The 25344-nt window shown below is 34.2% G+C and overlaps 2 protein-coding genes across 6 annotated transcripts in view; one reads left to right on the forward strand and one right to left on the reverse strand.

The window, feature by feature from the left end:
• The window catches only part of LOC136031693 (protein arginine N-methyltransferase 7-like), a 31039-nt gene extending 14622 nt beyond the window's left edge, over nucleotides 1-16417 (forward strand). For all 5 annotated transcript variants that reach the window (XM_065711378.1, XM_065711377.1, XM_065711381.1 and 2 more), the window contains 4 exons: nucleotides 3742-3909; nucleotides 10913-11857; nucleotides 13449-13608; nucleotides 15453-16417. In XM_065711378.1, the coding sequence (XP_065567450.1) occupies nucleotides 3742-3909; nucleotides 10913-11857; nucleotides 13449-13608; nucleotides 15453-15809 (1630 nt within the window). In that variant the 3' untranslated portion in view covers nucleotides 15810-16417. The remainder of the gene's footprint in view (nucleotides 1-3741; nucleotides 3910-10912; nucleotides 11858-13448; nucleotides 13609-15452) is intronic.
• A 3956-nt stretch (nucleotides 16418-20373) lies between these two features.
• Nucleotides 20374-22086, reverse strand: LOC136031694 (serine/arginine-rich splicing factor 7-like; the record flags this gene model as incomplete). Its single annotated transcript, XM_065711383.1, is given in 2 exon segments — nucleotides 20374-20536; nucleotides 21835-22086. Coding segments are annotated over 2 exon segments (292 nt in total), but the record flags the coding sequence as incomplete, so codon positions are not given.
• Between the last annotated feature and the right edge of the window lie 3258 nt (nucleotides 22087-25344).

Genomic DNA, 25344 nt, shown 5'->3' on the forward strand with positions numbered 1-25344 from the left:
TAGCGTGAGTGCCACGGATAACTGAATTTCGCAGATAACCCAAATATTAGGAAAAAAAGGTTGTAGGGACATAGAAAAACAAAATTACGCTTATTAAAATGTGTATTTAAAATAAAACAAAGGGAACAAGCAATAAATGGAATGACATTATAGTAATCAATCGAAAAAATAAACAGATCATAGTATTTTTATGATTTTGTATTTATAACTCTTTTTTTAAATTTACATTGCTGTGGTTACTCCGCATTGTGGATAATCGGGAGTCGACTGTACTTTTATCGCAACTACCTGTATGGTTAAGAGCATTAAAATGAAAATTTAAGAAGTATATGAATATACAGGTTATCAAAAGAGCAAATCGACGATATCGTAGCAATTGTTAATTGTATTAAGTTGAGTGATTGTACTGCTGCTGTGACTACTATTGCTACTATACCTAAGGGTATAAAGATGAAATTTTCATAGCATATTTCTGAAAATTCCTATTGTACGAATGACAACCTACTATTCGTATGCACGATGTCAAAAGGACATATCAGCAATATCGTAAGAACAGTTTCATGTGTGAAATTAAAACTTGCAATGCTTGTTGGCGAGGATGTTGAACAAACCAAAAGCCAATATTTACATGATAATACTACTGCTTCTGCTCCTGCAACTACTACTACTGCTAGTATTATTGTTACTGCTACTGCTACTAAAGCTAATGCTACTACTATTAACTCTACTCCTACTGCTACTACTTTAACTGCTGGTCCTACTACTACTAATAAGCCTAAGAGTATTAAGGCAAAATTTTGGGCAATGTTGTAACTGTATTGAAATAAATCAAAACACACTGTGCCCACACAGGTTGTAAAGAGGACGTACCAGCAATGCTTCAGGACCGGTTGATGGTATTAAGTTAAAATTCCATCATGCATTGAAGGGGATGATGAAAAAAAGGTGCTATGTACAAACCACTAATGCTACTACTGCTACGACACATCCTAAGGGTATTAAGGTGAAGCTTTCAAGGAATATATAGGTGGATGCTCAACTAAATCAAAACGAACTATGGTCATGTAGATTTCAATAGGGCGACAAAGCAATATAGCTATAACGGCTTACATTATTAAGTTAGGACTTTTCAGGGTAAGTTGTGACAGATTTTGAACTAAGCAAAAGACACTATGTATAGTTTTGACAATGCTTCTACAATTACTGTAACTAATGACACTGAGAGCAATAAGTTGGAACGTTTAGAGGGAGTTGGAATTAAACTAGAAAGCTGTGTGCATGCAAGTATTAAAAGGGCATGTAAGCAATATCATAGGCAGCGCTACTCTCTTTTAGCTAGTAATACCATTGATATTTCAAAGGAGGTAATTTGATTGGAAATTCAAAGTTATAGTACCCTTTTTAAGAGTCAAAAGTGTTTGGAGGGCAATTTGCCCTCTTCTTTAGCTCATAATTTTCCAAACACTTCCAAGCAAAATTTAAGATATCTATTTTGTTCAGCGTAGCCGAACGGTCTTGTAACTGCATCTCTAGGGCTATTGCGTAGGTCAACCCCCCCACTGTTATGCAATTTGCCCATTATGTTTAAAAAATAAATGTTGCCTTAAGATTAAATAAAAATGTACTGTGTATATGCTTAATACCAAGAAGACATCTCGGCAGGATCCCAAGAACTTCTATTACTTTTTCTTCTCTTAAAATGTAACTGAATCGAAGTAGTATAAATGTATTCGAGCTGTCTAAGAGTATAGATCGATTTTTTGTGTGACAGTTATCAAGTTTAATTTTTTTAGATCAACTAGAGGAGTTACTTAAACACTACTATTTGTGTCCAGATTTTTAAGAGGGTGAATGTTGTTAAAAAATCTTGAAAAATTTTCTCCAGCATACGAATAGCTTTACAAGCTATAAATTCTTAAAGGAAAAATCGAAAAGATTTAAACTATTACTTTTTTTCCCTTAAAAGACTATGTCAATATAAAACCAACAGAAATTAATTGAAAGCTTTTTTCTACAAAATAAGATTTCAAAGAAAAGTAAAGAACTCCATTAAACCAAAACGAGCAAAAATAAAATCAAATAATCTACCATGCGTATAACTTACCACAAACCAGCATCGATAAATAAATGAAACTCGAAACGAGCAGAAACTACAATAAATAACCGAGTCAAACTCAAAACGAGCAGAAATTAACATGAGTAGGGTTAAAAATTATGTCTTTCCAAGCCCAGAAAATAGTTTGCACTTTACTGAAAAAAATAAATGTTTTCACTTTTATAGCTTTAATAAATCAACATCATTAACATTTTAAAGAGCAAATATCAGCATATGTATATACATATATACATATATATATATATATATATATATATATATATATATATATATATATATATATATATATATATATATATATATGTATATTCATTTTTTTATTTTTTCAGTCAGGTGCAGATCCTGTTTTGGCCTTGGTAAGGTATAGCTTTTTAGCCCTACTCATGTTAATTTCGGTTCTGTTTTCCTCGGTTATTTATAGTAATTTCTTTTCGTTTTGGGTTTCATTTATTTATGGGTGCTGATTTGTGGAATTTTTATGCTTGTAGATTATTTGATTTTATTTTTGCTCGTTTTGGTTTAATGGAGTTTTTTACTTTTCTTTTAAAAACCTATTTTGTGGAAGAAGTTTTTTTTAATTAATTGCACATAAAGAACCAGAGCTTTTTTGAACAAAGACGCTTAAAGGCCCAATCATAATAAGGTTTTACTAATTTCGATATTTAGCTAGTGCTAATCTTGAGCCTATTAAATTTTTCATAACATTTTGTGATTGGTTGAAACATTCTTATTAGCTCAAATTTGTGCTAGTTAAGTATCTGTGAGTGAAAACTCATTGTGAATGGACTTTAAGGGTAATAGTCATCTCTCACCCCGACTGGAATATACAAGGGCTGCTGTTTTGTCAGCTGAGAGATAAATTTGACGCAGGGGAGAATGGTGCATCCCCCAATTGAATAAGTAAGTATTAAGTAAAAGAGCTCTTGATTTAAATCTGGGATTTAGAACACTTGGATAAAATTGATCGTTCAAGCTTTCAGCCGAGATCATAATAATACTGTTTGCTCGAATTTATAACTAAAAAGTGTACTCATCTTTTTCTTGTAAATTTGGCTAAAATAGATTAACTTTCCTACTTTTGCTTTCTCATTTAGTATGTGCCAAGTGTTCATCAAAATTTTGATTCAACCGTTCCAAGTAACTTGAGTGAGATAATTTAATGCCATGTATGACTTTAAAAAATTGTAATGTGTGCAGTGTTGTCATATATCATTTATTTTTTTAGTGAATGCTTTTTAACAATCTTAATGACTTTAATTAATTGAAAGAATACCAGCAGTGCCATATATAATATATTTTTGGAATGGCAGCTTTTCGGTTCTACACTGTTTGCCAATAGTGATTAAATTTACTTATAGTCAAATTAAAAACTATGAACCTGCGACAAAATAATCTGGTGGGATAATTTTAAAGCAATATTGTTACGAATTTTTTAAACAATTTCTGATCCATATATAAATCAAATTTAAAATTAATATTGCATTATTAATCCTATTCTATGAAAGAATTCTCTTTGCTTGAAGAAGTTGAGCTTTGCTTCTTATCCTTCATTGGCATCTTTGTATTGCTATTAGTGGATAAACCACATTCTGAATTTGAGTAAAATACTGACTAAATTATTTTAGCATTTTTGCGACAGCACTTGGAGCCAAGTTAGTTTACGCATGTGAAAGTTCGCAGATTTTATGCTCCGTGGCTAAAGATACCATCTGCTGGAATAAATGCAATTCAAGTATCCGGCTATTTTGCGGGGAATCCTTTCAACTGAACATTCCAGATACTGTTCCAGAAAGGTAGGAAAGCAATATGGAATTGTGGGTTTTAACCAAAGACCTGAATAAGGGCCAGATTCCACCTAATTAGTGTTATATATTCTATTCTTCGATAGAAAATTTCTATTCTACATGTGTTGTGTGGCTCCTAGTTAACGGTGACATGTGACCGGGAAATTTTTTTGAATCTGAGCTCTATTCTTCTCTATATCTCTACTCTTAGAACTTATTCATGGTTGTACCTGTGATAACATGTCTTAGTCAAAGTATTTAAAATCCTTTGAAGGCTATAGATACGTATAAGTACTTAAGAAGGAGGGTGTATCACAGTTTGTCTATGGGTCAGATAGTTAAAACACAAGAAAAGCGTGTCTTGGACCAAAAGTTTACTTAGGGAGTTGGTTTTAGACCTCAACCACATTATTGCTTCTCAGTTTTAAATACCGGGTTTCCAATGTGAAGTTGAGAAGTCTTTATATAATATATTAGGTTTTTGACCAAACTTTATCTTTTTAATTTTGTTTGTGATAAGAGAAGGATAACTGAGACAACGTAATCAATATAATAATTTAATTTGAAGGACGCACATTTCAAGTTTATGGAGCACAGATCCTATTAAGAATCTACAAGAAAAATGAAACTGCCCCCTTTTCTCCTTTTTAGAATGTTCCAACGTTAAAGTATTTGGCCATTTTGCTAGTGTGTTTTACAGTAAATTGTTGAAAACTCAAGTTATTATAAGCTTAATTAAGATTGTTGAAAATTATATTTCTGGTTATAAATAAAAAATTACTCCAGACGCAAATTTGAGGATAAAGCTTATGTCAAAGTGCTTTTGGATTCTTCAACCTTTAGGGAGGACTACCTCCATTAAAAAGATTTCTTAAGTTTTAGCTGCTTCCAAATTTCGAATGACAGCCTTATTAAAGTGTTGAATATCTTGAAAATACAGGGAAAACAAATTAGGTCTTGGCTGAAAATTGCTTCTGAAACGTTGTGAAAGAATTTAGGTAACGTTGTTTAGGGAAGTCGCTAACGTTGTTAACGGGACTAAATTCTTTTTTTTTTTGATGTCCTTGGTGCTTTAAGTTTAAGAATGATTTTAGCATCACGACCTTCGTTTCACTTTATTATTAAAAAACGTTGTTAAAAATTCAAAATACCAAGAGCAGCAGAATAAAAACAGTTTTGCCTCCCTGGACCCACTTTAAGTCTATTTATGTGTGAAAAAGAGATGATAAAAGATTTTTTCTTTTTTTCTTTAAATTGCAAAGTTTGTAGTGCAGTAATACATTTTCGTCAGTGTTTCCGTGTTGACCCTCAAAAATAAATAAGCAAAACTGGTTCGTTAAATTCTTTTGGTTGTTTTCAAAATTACAAAATTTAAGTGCTGTAACATATTTTTGTCTATGTTCCTGCGTTGGACCACAAAAAATATAAGTAAAACAAATTCTTTAAATTCTTTGGGTTGTTTTTAAAATTAAAAAGTTTTTAGGGCAGTAACACATTTTTGTCTGTGTTCCCGCGTTGAACCGCAAAAATAAATAAGCAAAACTAATTCGTTGAATTCTTTTTATTAAATTACAAATTTTTTAGGGCAGTAACACATTTTCGTCTGCGTCCCCGTGTTGAACCGCAAAAACAAATAAGCAAAACCAATTCGTTATTTTTTTTGTTGTTTTTAAAATTACAAAGTTTATAGGGCAGTAACACATTTTTGTCTCTGTTCTCGCGTTGAACCGCAAAAATAAATAAGCCGAACTAATTTGCTAAATTCCTTCGGTTTTTTTTTATATTAAAAAGATTTTAGGGCAGGAACACATTTTCGTCTGTGTGTTTCCGCGTTGTGCCGCAAAAATAAATAAGCGAAAGTAATTAGTTAAATTTGACTACGCTTTCCGCCCTTAAAAACTCAAACATTAGTAATGTGTTGGTTCTCAAAATTAGCTCCACCACCTTCAAAGAAAAGCTACGACTTTTTAAGCAATTTCGTGCCCTTTTTCTTAAGCTTTTTTAAATAATCTGTCACCAACTTACCTTTTAAATTTGGTGCCCACTACTATCAAAATCCACAAAAATCCATATGTAGGGTTTGGAATGTGTGCAGTGTTGTCATATATCATTTATTTTTGAATGTATGCTTTTTACAATCTTAATGACTTAAATGAATTCAAGGAATATCAGTATTGTCATCTATAATATATTTATACGAATTTTTAGAACAATTTTAAAAAGGCTTTTGGGTATCAAAATACACAAAACTCCATATGTAGGTCTTGTTCGTGAAAAACATGACGTATTAAAACTATAAATAGGTAGGAGAGATGGCCAAAAAAAATCTATTATTAGACAAGGAATGATTTTCATTTTGAACAAGACTGTATACTTACGAAATAGAACTAACGCTGCAGTAATTACAACAGTAAAAAAGACATAGTATTTTCTATGAATAAACATAAAAAGGTATTTATTTTAAATAAAATTCTAGAATTCAACTTGTCGTCATGCCACCTTTTGATCCTTTGACTTTTCATTTAATTGTTATACCCAATTAATTTTCTTCTTCTCAAAGATGTTGCTATCTTATCTCACTTTAGTTAGAGCCTGCTCTAAACTTTTCGCAAAAAAATATTGATTTTAGGGTGAAAAGAGGTCTGGATCTCATCGGTCATATATGTACACAAGAGGTGGGGCTTCCTTAAATTTTCAAGATTTGTCGCAAATTTTCTGTTATTTGTATGTAATTGAGGTATATCTACTGTTTTTTCCTAGTTTTCACTCCCTCCTTTCAGTTCTTCTTCAATAAAAATGTCCAGATTTGTTGCATTTTCCTTGTGTTTTCTGGAAAAAAAAATTCAGGGATGCGGTTTTTTTCAAGTGGCTTTGGAAAGAAATCCATTCTGTTTATAATTTTGCTTCTTAGTCTGTTTAAGAATTGTTCTAGAAGAAGAAGAAAAGAAAGATCGATCGCTGTTAGGCAATAGATATTCAAATGTCAATTTCTTAACTTCTTTTCTCCTTTCTTAAGGTTGGATTTTATATTTTCAGGAGTTTTTTTTATGGTGAATTGCTGGGCGAAAAATGAGATTTATTGCTGTTGCTCTGAACTGTAAAATGAGGAGAAAAAAAAGCTGGAGATGCAACTAAGGTTTATGATCTTTGTGGAGCATGTGGTTTTGTGACAAGCCTGTTAAACCGAAATGACAGTGTACTTATATCATTTAGTTCTTTTATTTCAGTTCTATCCATTCACCTCGACAAAATTAAGAATAATCAAAAGTTAATTAAAATATTATTATTATAAAGTGTTTATTCTTATCCTTTTCAACATGTATTTTGATCCAAAAAAGAATTCAAGCAAATTTCAAAATTCAAGTCGATAGGTGGACGGAAGTAAATCTCTGCTTCCAAAATGTGGAAAAATTGTCGTCTTAGGCTAAAACAATAAACTCTACGGGTGCAAAAAAAGTATACCATAATGACATATATGAGATTATATATGTTTTTCAGTTATCTGTTTTATAGGCAGGGACCTAGACAACGAAACTCTTAACATCACAGGCTTCAACGAGCTAAAGAAGGTTTGAGGATTTGTAAGAGGGCGGTTGCTGATAACCAATATATGCGGGCACAACGACAATTTTGTATATCTAAGGAAATATCACCTCATTTGCATAATCGGTGACGTCATCAGCTATATTTTCTGTTTTTCGACCTAGATGAGAGGTTTGAACTTAGAATATGAAACAAAATAAGGTATCGAGAGAGAGAAAAAAAATGATGAGCAAAATCAGATCTACCTTCCTAACAGTACGTTATTAAAACATACTTACGTGGTGACACAAGAAACCAACTTTGAAAGGGGGAGAAACAGAGCAATTGGGGTGCGCAGGAAGGTGAAAACACCTTTGCAACTCCATTTCGTTAGTGGCTTCAAAACAGGAGTCACTTGGAATAAATTAAAGTGTACAGATATTGAATCCTAGCCTCGTCAGAAGTACGTCCAAAATAAAAAAATATTGCTGCAGAAATAGAGCTCTTGATGAAAAAAAGGAGAAAGAAAAATAATCTAATGAAAATGACCACAAAATACGCATATGTTATGCTTCTTTGGGTGAATTATCACGCTTTCTGGCACAAGCACACAAAACAACACAAAATCGAGGAAGGTACAGTTCTTGGTGCACTTTTTACTACACTCACACAAGAGTTGTGAATATCCCGACGCAAACGAGGAAGTGCTCGAAACAACAGGAACAACATCTTGTCTAGAAAATTGGCATCCATAACTGAAAGGGCTTGGCAGACATGGTCATGTAATCAATAAGGCATTCCAGATTGCAAGCTGATAGCAAGAACGCTTACAATGTTCCACAAGCGTCTCCTCTGTAGAAGGCAACGCTTTCAGCTCCTTCTTACGAGGGCATAAGTGTGCTCTTAAATCATTGAGGGCAAACTGATTAGGATCCCTTCCATAAGCGCTGATTATCAGCTTTATTGCAACATCTTGGAAGGAGAACATGCTGGCTTCTGTGAAGGTTTCAGCTCTCAACTTCTGTATGGCATACTGAATCTTCTTGTACAGACTGCTCTTCTTGGCGGAAGCTAAGAATGTTTGTTTTCCTTTGGAGAAAAAGTAACTCATTGTGTCACACCCCGAAATGCAGTGAATGAACGCCAGGGAGTTCAACATTTGCTTCTCCGTTCTCCCCAGGAAAAATGTTAACGAGACGATGGAATTGGCCCACTAGTATCACAACTATATCAGTGTCATAAGCACAAACAGTCACCCTTTCAAAGCCGTTCCTGGAACAAAAGGCAACTTGCAGAGCCATTCTCGTGTCCGCTTCCTCATGTGTGCTACACAGAAATTCCTCGAAACTGAGTGAATCAACATCATTGCTTAAAGATCAAATCCTCTAGATAGTCATACACGCAAGGTGTCGGCAGTACTTAAGCTGTCTATACAGTCAAACCCATTTGCTTCACATGTTTCATAAATTACTTACATCAAATTTGCTTTGCTCTTTGTATTTTCAACAATATTTGTCCAGTTTCTAATTTTTGAGCTCGTCGAGAAGCAGTAGATTGTCGAGCAGCAACCACGTAACTGGTAACACCCACTGCAGTTCTTCAGAGATATACTGCCACCATTTTGATCAGTGTGACCAAACAGTCCGTCATACTTGTCACCCACGATATGAATTTCACTTGCTGTTTCAAGTATCCCTTTCAACACAGTTTTAAGCAATCGTATGGCATAGATTTCGACGGTTTCGTGTTCAGCTGGTGGCTTTTGGCTAACCAGTGGCATAAAGTAGATAACAAAGGTTTCACGCCCATACAAGCAGCGTTCCTCTTCGATTTTCGGGTTTTCAGGCCATCCAGGCAAACCACTGGCCTCTCTCAGAAAAATTGAAGGAGCATATGAGACGAGCTCTCTCAGGTGCAATACGGACACGGCCGTTTTTAAAGCATCATCTGCTTTTCGATACATTTTGAGCTATCTTCGTGGTGTGGAAATTACTTCGTGGTGTGGAATCAAACTGTAAAGTTTCATTCATATTAAGAAGGTCATACAAAGCAGACGAATCTGATTGATGGTGGATTCAACAGTGTGATCTGGCGGCTCAAGGTTAAGGAGCCTGGTCGCCCTTTCACAATGAATTTTATCTTTGATTATCAAGAAGGCTATAGCATTAACGTTCGCGCAATGAGATCGCATTGCTAGGTAGCGCGTAAAATCTTCGCTAGGTGCACAAGTTAAGCGCAAAGAGGGTGTCCTAGCATGGAAAGATCTGGATCACATCGGGGGTGTTAGGTTGGGGGGATGGGAGAGAACTTGCAAATACTTAGTATTTCACAGAGTATAGCTTTTTCACGCTAATGTCGATCGGTTGAAGAACTCGTAAATTCTTAATGCTTGCAAGTGCAAATTAAAGCAAGGTAAATGTGAAAATTAGAGTGGAAATATATTACCCCCCATCTACTCTTGAAATCCCTCATTTATGGAATTGAATCTGAAATTGCACTCAAGGAGAAATATTCTACTAGACAAAATGCTCAAAAAAGCTTCCCAGAATAAAAATATACCTAATCATTGTTTTTTCCCTGTTTCTGCAGATACGCTCCTTTTGCCATTGGCGCAAGGAATTTTGAATGCGCCACCAGATTTATTCGTTTTCAGTGCTTTTTTCTGCCCTAGATTCCATATTCAAACCGTCTTTAGCTGGTTGAAATCTAGTAACTATTTTTTAGTGATCTATGAATGTGCTACCAGATATATTCGTTTTCAGTGCTTTTTTTCTGCCCTAGATTCCATATTCAAACCTTCTTTAGCTGCTTGAAACCTGGTAACTATTTTCTAGCAATCTCTCTTTATCTCGGGTCCTTGACTATTAGTCTGTTCAGATTTGTTTTCAAAGAAGAAAAAGCGTCAGTCGACTAATATTCGTGACTAATAGATCAGACGATTTATCAGTTGATTCATGAATTTATCAGTGCATTACTTTTTCGGTTGATTCGTCAACTTTTTTCTTCTAGGGTGGTTTTGTTAATTTCAGATCCATGGTGGATTGCTGTGTGAAATTGCTTGAAAGCATTTAAACATGCAATTGCTCGCTTTGGATTTGTTCCAAACAAGTTTCACCAAGCAATCCACCATCAGCAATTTCTAAAACTGTCAAATCCACACTAGAAGAAACAAGAGTTGATGAATCGTCAATTTGGTTCATCAGTTGATGATTTCTAACTTGTTTCATCCATTTTTTTTTTCTTCTAGGGTGGATTTGATAATTTCAGAAATTTTTGATGGTGGATTGCTTGGTGAAAATTGTTTGGAAGTATTTGAAGATGCAATTACTCGCTTTGGAAATGTTCCAAACAAGTTTCACCAAGCAATCCACCATCAGCAATTTCTAAAACTGTCAAATCCACACTAGAAGAAACAAGAGTTGATGAATCGTCAATTTGGTTCATCAGTTGATGATTTCTAACTTGTTTCACCAATTTTTTTTTCTTCTAGGGTGGATTTGATAATTTCAGAAATTTTTGATGGTGGATTGCTTGGTGAAAATTGTTTGGAAGTATTTGAAGATGCAATTACTCGCTTTGGAAATGTTTCTTATTCCTCACTAATTATCCCATATAGGGCAACATTCTACGTTGTCGGTGTTTCTAGTCTTAAAATACGGAATGAAAACAGAGCTGTAATCAACGATGGCGCTCTATATAGCAACGTGACAGACGCACCATATAACCTTGAATTTCTAAATCCGGAAGACTTTGAATGCATAACTGATGAATTAAAGTTATTCCAAGTGGATTTTAGAAGTCTTGACTCAATAAGGAGTTGTCAAAACTATTCTGATAATATTAGTGTAAAGTGTATTAAGGATGGTTTAATTGATGCTTTTGTTGGTTGGTTTACGTTAGAACTAGATGAAGTAGAGACTTTGACCAATTCCCCAGGGACAGAGTCCTGCTGGGAGCAGGCAATATTTCCAACAAGAAAATTAGTTAATATTCAAAAGAATGATTGTCTCCCCTTACTTGTGAACATTTTAAAAGGAAATAAAAGCCATTTCGTAACTATTAAAGTAGATAGAGATGATGAAGTACTTGAAAATAAATTATTTGCGAGTTCTTTACTAGTGCACAGGCTAAATGATCCTACTTTGATGAACTATATTAAGGAATGTTTGAATTACTTACAGCAGATTCAAAACAAAAACAGTATTGTGAAAGTTTTGCTTTTAAGTACAAGTTTTTTAGTGTTAGAAAATGATGTGAACGGTGTTGATTTTTTTGTGGATAGTTGTGTGGACGTACTTTTTAGTAAAAGTTTTGCAAGAATCTCGAGAGAACAGGCTATTAAAGCAGATTTAAGATTCGATTTGATAGTTACTGAGTTGGTGCGTGAATCAGGAACATTGTCTCCAGAAGGATTTCAGAACTTGGAATTTTGGAGGTAATTTAATATGATGGGATTTTTTTTTTCTTCACATACAAAGCCAAAACACATCTTTTACAAAATGCTGTCGCACTAAGAAAAACTTTACAGTTTTGTAGACGTACGGCAATAACAATTAAAAATATATATTTCATTAAAAATGACAACATAACCATAGTCAACTCAAACTTCAAATCAATCTCTCTCATTAAAAAAAAAAACAACACAATATTTACTCCCCCCCCATAAAAAAACACATGGCAAAAAACAAAGGAAGACATTATATTCCTAAATTTTATTAGCATGCATGACACTTTTCTCTTTCTATTAATACGTAGAAATTACGGTCAAACGACGGATTGAGTTAGACAGAAAAAAAAATTCATGTTTTAAAGATTCTTTGATAAGCTATCGTTTTTAGTTCTTGTAACCCTAGGTGAAAATCTTGAAAAATCAAGGGAAGGGGCAGGCACCTTCGCAGGTTTTTTTTGGGCCCAGTAACAAAGAATAATAATTTGAAGAAGAAGCTCTTAAAAATTCAGTAATTTTTAGGATTTGGGGGAAGGGGGCCATGAGCCCCCTCCCTCACCCTGTATACGTCTCTGGGAGGGAGGTTCAAACCACGAATGGAGTGTATTTTCGGGTCAATATTTTTCAATTCTCCAGGGCAAAGAACAAAGAGAGAAATCTCAATGAAGAAACAAACAAACGTGACTATGGCTAGCAGAAAGAAGAGATAAAAACCAAAAGGATATTTGGCTCGGATGAAACCGAAGTGTCTTCAACGCTGATGAAACAAAGATAAAAATTAAAAAACCTAAGAAAAAATTGAAACCAAACCAAGGAATAGTTGCTTTGGTGTTCTCATCGAAGTAACTCTATTAGCTTCTGTGACCTATGAGGTTCATTTGTGACAATTGTAGATATTTATATTGGTTGTTTTGATTCCTTGGTTTTGGTTTTTATTTTTTTTTTAGTTTTTATCTTTGTTTCATCATCATTGGAGATACCTCGTTTTCATACAGGCGAAATATCCGCCTCGTTTTGGTCTTTATCTTTCCTTTCTACTGGTCATAGTCCCTTACATTTGTTTCTTCATTGAGATTTCTGCTATTGAGACGTCATGGATGGCCAGTTCGGCTTAAGATCTTTCAATTTTGCAAAGTTTTTCAAGTAAGGAAAAATATTTCAAAGCCGAGATTAAGCCAACTTATTTATAAGCCAGTTACTACTATCATTTGATATTCTAGAAGTTTTATTTGTTTTACAGAATGACTAGAACAGATTTGAGAGGATTTTTCAAAAATACGGATTGAAAAGTTTATCCCGCTTGCACGTTTTTTGTGGGTGGTGAGGGGCATAGCTTAGGGAGTGTCTTTTAATTAAAAAAAAATATATTCACGCATCATTTTCAAGATTAGAAGGGGTTGGGGTCTGGAATCACCCCTCTGTTGCTTCAAGTGTCTATTGCAAGTTAAGTTGAATTGTTCTCTTTTTCCTAGTTTAACGTTTTTGTCAACCTATTTTCACATCAATCTTTGCAAAAAGGTTACAAAGTATATTTTTATCCTTAGTCCTGAGTTGTTCAACCATAGTTCAAATCTTCCAGGAGCCATCTTTCGACTGGTGGAATCTGCCTAACAAGGAGGCTAGTTATCTACATTCTACCTGTAAGATCAAAGTATTTGGAATTGAATAGTCGAGTCCATGACCCTGTTCTATTTACGAGAGAAGATTTGAAGTTCAGCAACAGTATTAATGAATATAAGGTACGGCGAACTTGTTTCTTGGCACCTATCTAGGAAGATGTTTTCGTACCCCGTCGTCCTATAAGAAAATTGTGATCTCTATAATGTTTCCTATAAACTCGTACTTATCCATTTTGGTTTTTATCGAAGTATGCCCCTCTCGAAAAAATCTGTATACTGGCATGCATTTTTTAATACCTTTTTTATTGTATTTTGCCTTTTTTGATCCTATATCATTTCTATTTTAAAGAGTCTTCATTATACAGTTTCGTTTCTTTGATCGACTTCCTCAACATTGAGATATCGAAATGACATCAGACATTAGATTTAGAAATCGACTAGGGGTAGATTATACTGCAAATATGGCAACGTGCTTAATTCAGCAAGATTAGATAACCTGACAAATTCAAACTATCCTATTACGCCTCGTGATGTGACGGTTGTTGAAGAACATTTTCTAAAGAAAATTGTTCAATGCATGCATTCCATTCAATCTTGCTTGCTTTGATTTTTCCACCTTCCCTGACTAAGGCAAAAGCTCTTCCCGTTTCCATTGGTGTTGTTATTCCGCTTAATATTGCTAAATAATAATAATAATAATTTATTTATATAATTATTTATTTATATATATATAATATTTATAATATATATATTATACTATTATAATATTTATTTATAATATTTATAATATATATTTATTTAATATATATAATAATTAATTTATATATAATAATACTTACAAAAGGGAAAAAGTGGAGTACAAGGAGAAAAACAAAGAACTACAAATAACACAAAGAACACAAAAAAAAACAAAAACAAATAACACAAATATAAGAAAAAAAAACATAACAATTTAGCAAAAGAGGCGGATAAGATGATTGTTAGGACCAAGACAGATTGGCGCTTCATCAATTAAATTTGAACTTCGAAAATGTAAGTATCATTTCCGTTAATTGCTATCTAAGCTTTTTAAATTTCCATATCCCCAATTTTGATGATATGTGATGGTTGAATATTACACTCGCAAAAAGAGAAGTGAAAATTCGTACTCCAAAATTGTAGCCCTACAATTTTGTATGACAATACAATTGTCTACTCTATTTAGATTTTTTCATCGTTCCGTTTTTAACCTCTCTGACCTTTACCCTATGCTAAGATATAAGTTATCACCTATTCTCAACCTTCTTACTTTTTGTTGCTGAATTTCGAAAAAAAGTCAGAACCGGCGTATCCTTGTATTATTACGGTTTGATCCGTTTGTTTAATCATTGTTTTTTGTGTAAGCTTTTAGTAATCATACTTGTTTTCTCGCTATACAGTTATTAGTTTTCATTAAAATTGTGACAAATTTTGTACGTAATTTTGGCAAATCTCCCCTATTTTGCCTCTTGGTTGGGGGATCGAGTTGAAACTTTCTGATTTTTTTTGTGGAGGGGTAGGAGGTGACAATATATTTTGTGTTGGAGGTAAGGGGGCAAACATTTTTTCTACCATTCTTCCCTCACAAAAGAATGTGCTCTGTGGTCATTTTGCGTCCAACAGTCTCTGCTGCTATATATATATTTTTGTGTATATTATATATATATATATATATATATATATATATATATATATATACATTATATTTAAAACTATATTTAAAATTTGTGTATATATTTCAAGTTTTAAGTATATATTTTATATTTAAAACTTATATAAAATATGAATGTTTTATATTTAGATTAACGTATTTATATATATATATATATATATATATATATATATATATATATATATATATATATATATATATATATATATATATATATATATATTATTTAATATATATATTTTATATTTTCTGATTTGTTTCCTTATTCTTTTAGACTAGTCACTTCGAAGATATCGACCTGAGCTCAATCGACATTCTGTCTTTTTCAATACCGAAAAAGGCTCTAATTTTAGAATATGATGAATTTTATATTGATAAATATACCTCCTGTAAATTCAAAGTGAACAAAAAAGGACAACTGGACGCATTTTTATATTGGTTTGAAACCAAGTCCTTTTCGAATGTATCATTCAATACAAGAAATAGTCGAAGTTTCAAAAAGGCTGCTTATATAGTAGACCCTGTTGAAGTTGAAGAAGGAGATGTATTGAATATTAGTGTAAGATATTCACCGGGATATTTGAATTTGAAATTGATTAGTGTTCAGAAATGTGATAAAACTAAAAATTGATTTCTTGTCTGTTTAGTGCCTTGCCAAAATTAAATATTCCTGAATGTGTATAATTGGTTCAAAAGGTTGATCGCTAAACCAGCAGGGTAATGGTGAGTATAATGTATTTTCCATTACTTAGAGTACGACAGTGTTACCAAGAGTTTCAGAGTTGCCAATAGATCCTTTCGCATGGCTTACAATCCTGTCACTGAGTTTTCAGACCATAGAGATAGAAAAAAGAATATAGTCCAGATTCGCGCAGAAATTAAGTTTTTGGGGAAAATACTCCTATAAAAACTAACAAGCATTTGTCGGAAGTCTTTTACTAGGATGTGCTACTACTAGTACCCATTGCAACAACAAGCCTCCTAAGGCCACATCGGCTACGCATGCTCCGCCCCGATCTGTTAAAAGCTTCACTCCTTCCTACCTTCTACTAAGTTTCAGTTTCCTTCGGACCTCTTCTTTCGAATGCATCATTCAAGACAATGGGTGATCGAAGTTTTAAAAAGGCAACTCATACTGTTGGCACTGTTGAGGTTCAGAAAAGGGAATATTTTGATATTAGTGTAAATTGATGAATGTTTAGAAATTTAAATGAATAAATTTTCTTTTTTGTCTTTTTAGTTGATTGGCAGAATATCCCTGTAAGTTGATGAAGGTTTAAAAATGTAAAGGAAGTAAAACTGATTTTTATTTTGTCTTCTTATTTTATTGCCAAAATTAGATATCCCTGCCAAAATCTGTTAGAATCAAAAATAGGACAGGCAAAACAAGGAGGTACCGTAAGGATTATGTATATCCCAATGCTTAGAGTAATATACCTATTACGGGCCGGCTACCATTTTGCCGACACTTATTGGTATTTTTTTTGTCAACTATTGGCAGTTTTTGGGGAAATTTTCTTTAGTAGGGGTCGGTAGGTGGTTGAATATGCACATCTACTTCGAGACTATTGGAATTTAGGCGGCAATACTGTAAAAATTGCAAATTTAAATTGCCTCCACTTTACAATATTATATTTTCTTGAGTTTTAGTAGCCTGTATGAGACTTGTGAAGCCAAAACCACGTTATTATCTATCAGTAACTGGCACATCGTTTTTCCTTGCGTCAGGGTATATTGAATGGCGTCTACATTCTGCACACCCTAGAAGCTACCCATGACACGTGTTTAAAGTAAACATGTATCCTGGAATCAGGTTAGCCAAATTATAAGGATCGCCATGTAAACAAAATTTTTAGAAAAAAAATACTCATTAAAATTATCTCGCTGAAATTTAATATCCCACAACGCACGAATTGAGGTTTCATCTTCTTCTATTTTAAGTTTTAGGTTGATTTTGTAGCACGAAATCAATTTTTAACTTAGGCTCTAAAAAAAAGAAGTTTTGCTACTAATCAAGGTTTAAGGTAGTATGTGCCATTTCCATTTAAAAATCCTTTAAGGTGTTTTGGAGGGGGAGGGGTATTAAAGTATTTTCTCCGTCACAGGCTAGTCATACTTGCATACAAACTATGTTGTATTTTGATCGTGTTACGTTCAAGTAGGAGATATTCTGCAGCTATTTAAGATACTCTTAACAAATGGTTAACCTACTGTATAATAATGTAATATTTTACTATTATGAAATGCTCAAGGACAAAGGAATAATAAAGGCCGGTCTTCGTCTTATCTTGTTTTTATCCAATGATTGGAATTAAGTATTCTCCCAAAGTTTGTGCAGACGATAGAACACAATTTGATATAGGGCACACGGCTTCTTAACCATCCTCTAGTTTTCGAATTTTGGTAAATTCAAAGACTTTCGATCCCTTTTTTGCTCGTTACACCAAAATATAAAACACGCCATTTACTTCAAAATCCATTGCTAAGTCGATATTTCGAAGTTTGATAAATTTAGGAATGTTTAGACTAATTCGCTAGTTAAAAGATGAGCAAATCAACCAATGCGCGGTACTACGCTCTTTACAAATATACAAATCACTGCTGTCGTAAATACCATTTTAAGCCCCTGAAATAACACTGTTTCTTTTTTTGCTTTTAAAACTAAGATAAAAACACACCATTCAGTTCAAAATTCATTGCTAAGTCTACATTGCACAAGCGTCTATATCAAATGGATGTTGAAATACCCATCGAGTGGTATTTTTGTTCTCTGTTACAATACATTACACCTTCGATCCATACCTATGTGATTGCATACAAGGCAATAGCACAGCAGTATATTTATTGGGAATCGTCAAGTCGGAATTCTAATAGTATTATCGATTTACTTTTGGCGGACCACAGAAAAGCATTTGATCTTATCAAACACCTGACCTCACTAATAAATCTGAAAGAGATTGGAGCTAAAATTCAAGTACTACGATTAGTGAGGATAATTTCTACAAATGAGATGGTAATCAGTTTACATTTTGCTTACCGAAGAAACCTGCTCTGAGTGGTCAGAACTAACCTGCGGAAACCCCCAAGGAACGAAACTAGTTGCTCTTTTAATCCTAGCTTAGTGAGGATAATTTCTACAAATGATATGGTAATCAGTTTACATTTTGCTTACCAAAGATATCTGCTCTGAGTGGTCAGAACTAACCTGCGGAAACCCCCAAGGAACGAAACTAGTTGCTCTTTTAATCCTAGCTGTCATCAACCAAACCGTAGCAGAATTTGAGGAGCGTTTTAAGCTAGTTGACAGCTTGTCTATACTTCTGAAGTACACATTCCAAGGTGTTGTAGTAAACAGGATTTTGACCCGACTCTCTTCACGTACTTTATCAACAAGTGTCAATCAAATAGTCTACTAGTCAGAAATCGAGATTTATGCGACATTTATTTGTCTCTCACACAATTGTACTATCTGTCTTGACTTTTCCTACAATTAACCATGGCTTGATGCCCATAACTATTCGATCTTAATCCAAAATCAACGGAATCCATTGGACCATGGTGGTTACGGGGGACGATCTTTCTCTGGAGGAATTCATGGGGGAAGGGGATTTTTCATGAAGGGGGTGTCGGATTTCCCAGCATTATATATCCACTCAAGCGGGAAGTTATAATCTGGGATGTGCCGTTTCACTCTTTCCGCTGCAATAATACTGGGTGTGACATTTACAAGTGGTTGCTCGTCTAAGCTGCATGTAGACAATATTGTCCGCCAACGTCACTACTGAATCCAGAGTTTAACAAGTCTGGGCAGGCTAGGACTTCTCGGATCTCCAACTCCTGCTGGGATATACAACCTTCATTAGGCCTATCTTCGAGTATTGCTGTCCTCTTTGGGTTTCTCAAACTTCAAACACTGCTTACATATCAGCAGAACTAGAAGATGTCTAAAAACACCTTACTAAAATAATATTTTTACACCGCTTCAGCGATTACGAGTGCCCTTGAATTTGTAAATTTGGCTACTCCATTCGCAAACGAGAAGCACCGATCTATTCTTCCAACCGTGCAGATCAGCAAAAATTCTAGGCATTAAAACAAAATACGACCTGTGAAGTGCCGTACGAGCATATTTGTAAACTCCTTTGCGCCGCATTTTGCAAGTGTATTTAAGCAAATACCTTTTTTCGCAAAAATAGCATAATTAGACGTTCACTTTTGAGTGCTATGATAGATGTCTAAACGAACGAATGTCCTCCCTTTAGCAAGCAAATGAACGTGAAAATTCCCAAATTCAGCCAAAGTTAAGTCAGAAATTAGAGATAGCATTGTCATTTTTTCAGTGGCGGTTCCAGTCTTAGCAATAACCAGTGAAAGGGCATATTTCAACATGAGATTTCTAGACATTGTAAATAGCTCGATTTCCAACATTCTCTTAAATGACCCTGTGCTTTGAGTTCCATTCTGATAGGCGCTTAACCAGCCATCATTAATTTTGACCAATCAGTTTCTTTTCTCAAAAGTGTTTTTAGTTACAATCTAGATTGTAACTTTTTGCTTCACTTACGGATCCAAATCAACTCTTTTGGATTCAAAACGAGGGTAGGTAATAACACTTGTTGAACACCCAGCACTATGACATCTAAAATGCACCAGCCGGGTCTGGGAAAGCTACAATGGCAGATGGACTCTGTCAGATTTAGAAACTGTTTTAATCCTCCTCTTATAAAAAATTGGAAATGTGCCAATGTGGCTTTACTTCTAGACTGCAAAGAAAAAAACATCTGTGCCTATGACTAGCTAGACTATCCAATTATCTCCACAATTCAATTAAAACACCATTTGGATTAAAAACTAACCATTTCCTTTCCCCTTTTCAAAGTAAAAATTTATATCCTGCAACTCAACACTTTCTGAACTGAAGCCACACGAATGAAAAAACGTATACAGGGCAGGGCTTGGACATTTTGTGTTTGGAGAAATGTTCAAGAATACTTTTTTCTGCGATTGTTCTTTTATTTTTGCTTCTTTTTTTTTACTCGATGACTTGGGAGAACTGTAAGTAAAAAATACACAAAAGCAAGTTGACCCCCACTCCTACCCCTGAGGAGACGACTTTTCCGGTATGCAACTTACCGAAACAGACATAGAAAAAAATTAATGATAATAAAAAACAATATAGAAGACAAAGACATAAGAACAAGGTGACTTATATATTCTATAAGTGGAGTATAAAATGTGAATCCTTAGATAAAATTACAACACACAACTACAACCATAAGAGAGTGGTCACCGCTTCGAAATAAATTATCTTAAAATGTTCAGTCACGTTCATCATCAGGACGGCTTGGGGACCGGGATCTAAAAGAGAGAGAGAGAGAAAAAAGGATAAAATCTAGTCAAAATTTGGGCATTTGGACACACAAAGTACAGTCATTTCAAATATCTTACGACTACTGATACAATTACAAGAAGAAGTTCAAATGACACCAGTGGCGGCAATTCACAAGAACTTAAAAGGGAGGAGGGGGGGGTAGAGATTTTTTCATTGAAAATACCAAAAAAGACATTTTCAGTGAAAATACCCCCTCAAAAAAGGTATTTCTTGAAATATAGAGGGGGGGGAGTAGTAGATATTTCCCCATTCCTTTAGCTAATGTCACTGAATGAGACAGTACAGTAATCGTATTTTTACATCGTAAGGGTAGGAGCAGAAGACAGGGAAGCAGCAGCAATCTAAAAACATTAACACAACACTCTTTAAAAGTGAGAAGTGAGAGGAGGCTTTTCAATGCCTAATATAATCGTATAAATTTGATTTTGTTGCGAAAACTCATTTCGCTCTTTAGAACAACGGTTTTTTCCTCATGTGCTTGGCAACCTATCAGATATTTCCTTAGGCTTGACCCCCCCCCCCTCAAGCTAACTTCCCAAATTCTCTTTCTATTAGCCTCTACTAACTCATCTTCAAGATCGTATATAGCCCACTGAACATTGGGATTGCTCTGAGATGAAATTCAACTTATTTTTAATAAAGTTGATAATGAAAGGTATTTGAGAGATCCGATGGTTTTGTTTGCCACAAAATATCTATGCTCAGAAAACCTCTTCCACTGGTGTCTAACCTCCTTAAAAAAGCAACTAATTCTGTTATTAGAAACTGAAGTTGAAAACTGAGCAGCATTTATTTAGATCCTCTTGACAAATATCCGATAAATAAATTCACACAAAAAGGATACGTCAAGATTTTCCCAGGGAAGATTTTGAATAGTCATTTTTGACGCCCGCAAAAATGAGGTAGAAAACTGAATTTTAATCATAACCAAAAACCTAACTTGCGCCATTGCTGACAAAAAGTGAAATTCATAGACCCTCATTTAATTTTCTTGGACATTCTTAAATAACGCCTCAAACGACATTTTCAGTTTTTTTTTCTCTTTCAGTGATATTTTTTTAGTCTATATCAAGTTTCTAAAAGTAAATTTCTAGCAAAGCGACCAGGCAGAAAGGCTGGAAAGCTGAGTTTTTGACTAGTTACGAGCCTTCAAAATGCACCTATTATAATTTATATTCTGATAATCACCAGTATAAGACTGCTAGTTTCCAAATACTTACCATAAGCAAATAGATACTTCAACAATGAACTACCAAAAAACTACCTGCTTCTAGTTGGGGATCTCCTATCAGGAGTCTGGTCAGCTGAACGTCTGTCTTCAGATCTTCTTGCAGATGCTCGCCTAGTTGTCTTCTCGACGCTTCCATTACGCTCATCCCTTGTTCGAGAAGCACTACGGTCACGTGATCGTGAGCGACTTCGTGACCTCGTTGGAGAACGGCTTTCAGACCTTCGGCGAGAACGAGATCTACTGCGACGATATCGGGAAGGACGATCGTAAGAGCCACTTCGCCGTCTATTAAACATAAACAAGTCATAAAACATCAATATTAGACAAAAAAAGAACATTACTATCAAATTTCTTACAAATAAATTTAGCCACAACAGCTGTGCAAAAAGTATGGTTCTATTCCATAATGAGAATACACTTGATATTAAAAAAAAGCTTTTAGGAAATAAATAACTTTTAAAAATACTAAGAAAAACAGATCAGTTTCAGCTGTCTAGAAATTAAAATGCATTATTGGTGATGCCAAGGTAACTTGACCAATTCGCACGCGATCAATGCGGCACATTATGCAAATATTCAAAACCAGACGTTATTACAATGTATAACCTTAAGCTTAATAAATCTGGCCATAACAACTATGTTCTCTTTTTACTTGGGCTAGGTGTCCCCACATCGACTGGCACACAAGGAAACAACGGTGCCTCTCTAACATGACGTATGAAGTGCTGCAGACCAAAGATCTTCCATTGACAATCTGAACAGTACAACATCCTTCTCCAGCCATCGCCATACTGTAGCTTTTTACCGTCCACACCTTCTGATACTGGGAGACTCAGCACCGAACATCGTGAAGGAGGCGGCCTTTATCCATACGTACATTGTGACTCCTGTATCGACATCGACTACTTGCGACTTTACCAGCCACGAGCAACTGTTTCATTTTTCACGAATGAAAGCGTTTATGATCTGTCAGTTCATTGAATCCCAAGGATGCTTACAAGCATATTAAAAAAAAAATGCTTATTTTTATCTTGATATCCTTGTAAAACATCAATAGCTGCTTACTGTTGAAAACATGATGTCTTTGCAAAGGTTTCTCTTGTGTGGATAGTAAGAAACAAAACATACGGGTAAATACGTCTGGAATAACAACTTAAGTTATTTCAGTCGTTTCATACAATGATAGTCAGAAATTTAATCTATTGAACCCACGGAAATTCTAAAGCGGATGTTTAAAGAAGAGTCCCCCTCTAGCTTCCACAACAGGAAAAATCCAACAGCATTGACAGAGGCCAAACTTGTTCTTTTATTCCAGCTACTACTTAGTTTTAGACAGCTATTTATTGTCTGTATACCTTAAGATAGAGGGAATATCCCCAAGATTGGGCAGACACATCTTCCCCTAAGGAGATTAAGACCTTAAACAAATTCTTTTGGATAGAGGGAGAAGAATCATTCAATGTTAGATTTTATACAAAAAGAGTATCTACTCGTCCATTATTTGTTGATAGCGCATAAGAATGAACATTAAATATTTAAGAACCTGCAACCACCTCTCATAAGGATTCCACTAATTTGATAAAATAGGCAAAACTAAAAGACGTTCATGATATCAATACTGATTTTTTGATAATAAGAGACAAATGTTTACATAACTAGTTAAATGTATTTATTATTTTTCAGTCTATCCTATTGCTCCTCCTTGCATTTAATTTCAATTTTATTTAAACTGAAATAAATTTATATTCAATTGATTTATACTTTTATTTAAATTCAGTAGCTATTCTTAGTATAAGGCCCATGATACTGACTGATCTCTTTGACAAGGCACAATACCAATGTAATAAATTTAAATAGAAATAAACACACAAGGACACGCCAAACACCCCACTAATTATATCATTACAAGCAATTCAATGTTTTCAATTAAATTACAGTGGAAAGTTAATTGTTTTCCATAGACAAAAGTAACTAGGTTCGAATCTTCTATTTCCTGCAACTAGATTGTCAATTATAAGAGGAAGAGAATAATTCTAAGAAAAAAACAAATCTGTTAATCTGAATTGATCTCTTCCGTGAGATATCAAAATGCTATCGAATTTTATCTGAACATAAACATATTTTTTGTTAGCATTCCTACTAGTCTTGAATGGAAAAAAAAATTAAACGAATAAATACATAATAAAAAAGAGACAAAGATAAACGTTCATCTTACACTCAAAACGAGCACCCGTAGAAGAGTTACAGCTTCTTCAAGCTTTCATTCTCACCCCTATTAATTAAAAAAAAAAACTTTTTCCACAAAATAATTTTTTCAAAGAAAAGTAAAACTCCATTAAACCAAAAAAGAGCAAAATAAAATCGAATAATCTACCAAGCACAAAACTACCACAAATCAGCATCGATAAGTAAGTGAAACCCAAAACGAACAGAAATTACAATAAATAACCGAGTCAAACTCAAAACGAGTAGAAATTTACATGAGTAGGTTTCAAAACCCCTATGCTTTCTGAAAGCCAGAATAAAATTGCACTTTACTGAAAAAAATTCAAATGAACGTGCATTGCCAGTTTAATTTACATATGCTGATATTTATTCCTTAAAATCTTAATTAATTTTTGATTTCAAAATTTTAATTTTGGGCTCAAAACCCATTTGCCTTCCCAAGGCCAGAACATAATTTGCACTTTACCAGTTAAATACACACATGCTGATATTTAATCCTTAAAATGTTAATAATATTTGATTTATTAAAGAACAGCTTAGGTACACTCACATTCTTTTGATTTAGTTAAATTTTGAGAGCAGAAGCAGTAACAGAAATATTCCCGAAAGTTTGAACATGATACCCTTAGTCGTTCTTGGGATACTGCTAAGATGTCTCATTGGCAACAGCATACCAACAGTGCTTTTTGGTTTAATCTTAAGGCAATAGTTTTTAAACATAATTGGCAAATTGCATAACTGTGGAGGGGGGGGGGAAGGTGACCAACGCAATAGCCCAAGAGATACAATTACAAGACCACTCAGCTATGCTGACAAAATAGCTATCTTAAATTTTGGTTTTGAAGGTGTTTAGAAAATTATGAGCTAAAGAAGAGGGCTGATTGCCTTCCAATCCCTTTTACCCTCAGTCGTTCTTGGGATACCGCTAAGATGTCTTATTGGCAACAGCATACAAACAGTGCTTTTTGGTTTAATCTTAAGGCAACATTAGTTTTTAAACATAATTGGCAAATTGCATAACTGTGGAGGGGGGGGAGGGAAGCTGACCAACGCAATAGCCCAAGAGATACAATTACAAGACCGCTCAGCTATGCTGACAAAATAGCTATCTTAAATTTTGGTTTTGAAGGTGTTTAGAAAATTATGAGCTAAAGAAGAGGGCTGATTGCCTTCCAATCCCTTTTGACTCTTAAAAAGGGTACTAGAACTTTGAATTTCCAATCAAATTACCTCCTTTTAAATATCAATGATATTACTAGCCATGATAGAGCAGCGCTGCCTATGATATTGCTTATACACCCTTTTAATACTTGCATG

This window comes from Artemia franciscana, chromosome 10 (assembly GCF_032884065.1).
Source record: "Artemia franciscana chromosome 10, ASM3288406v1, whole genome shotgun sequence".
Lineage (NCBI taxonomy): Eukaryota > Metazoa > Arthropoda > Branchiopoda > Anostraca > Artemiidae > Artemia > Artemia franciscana.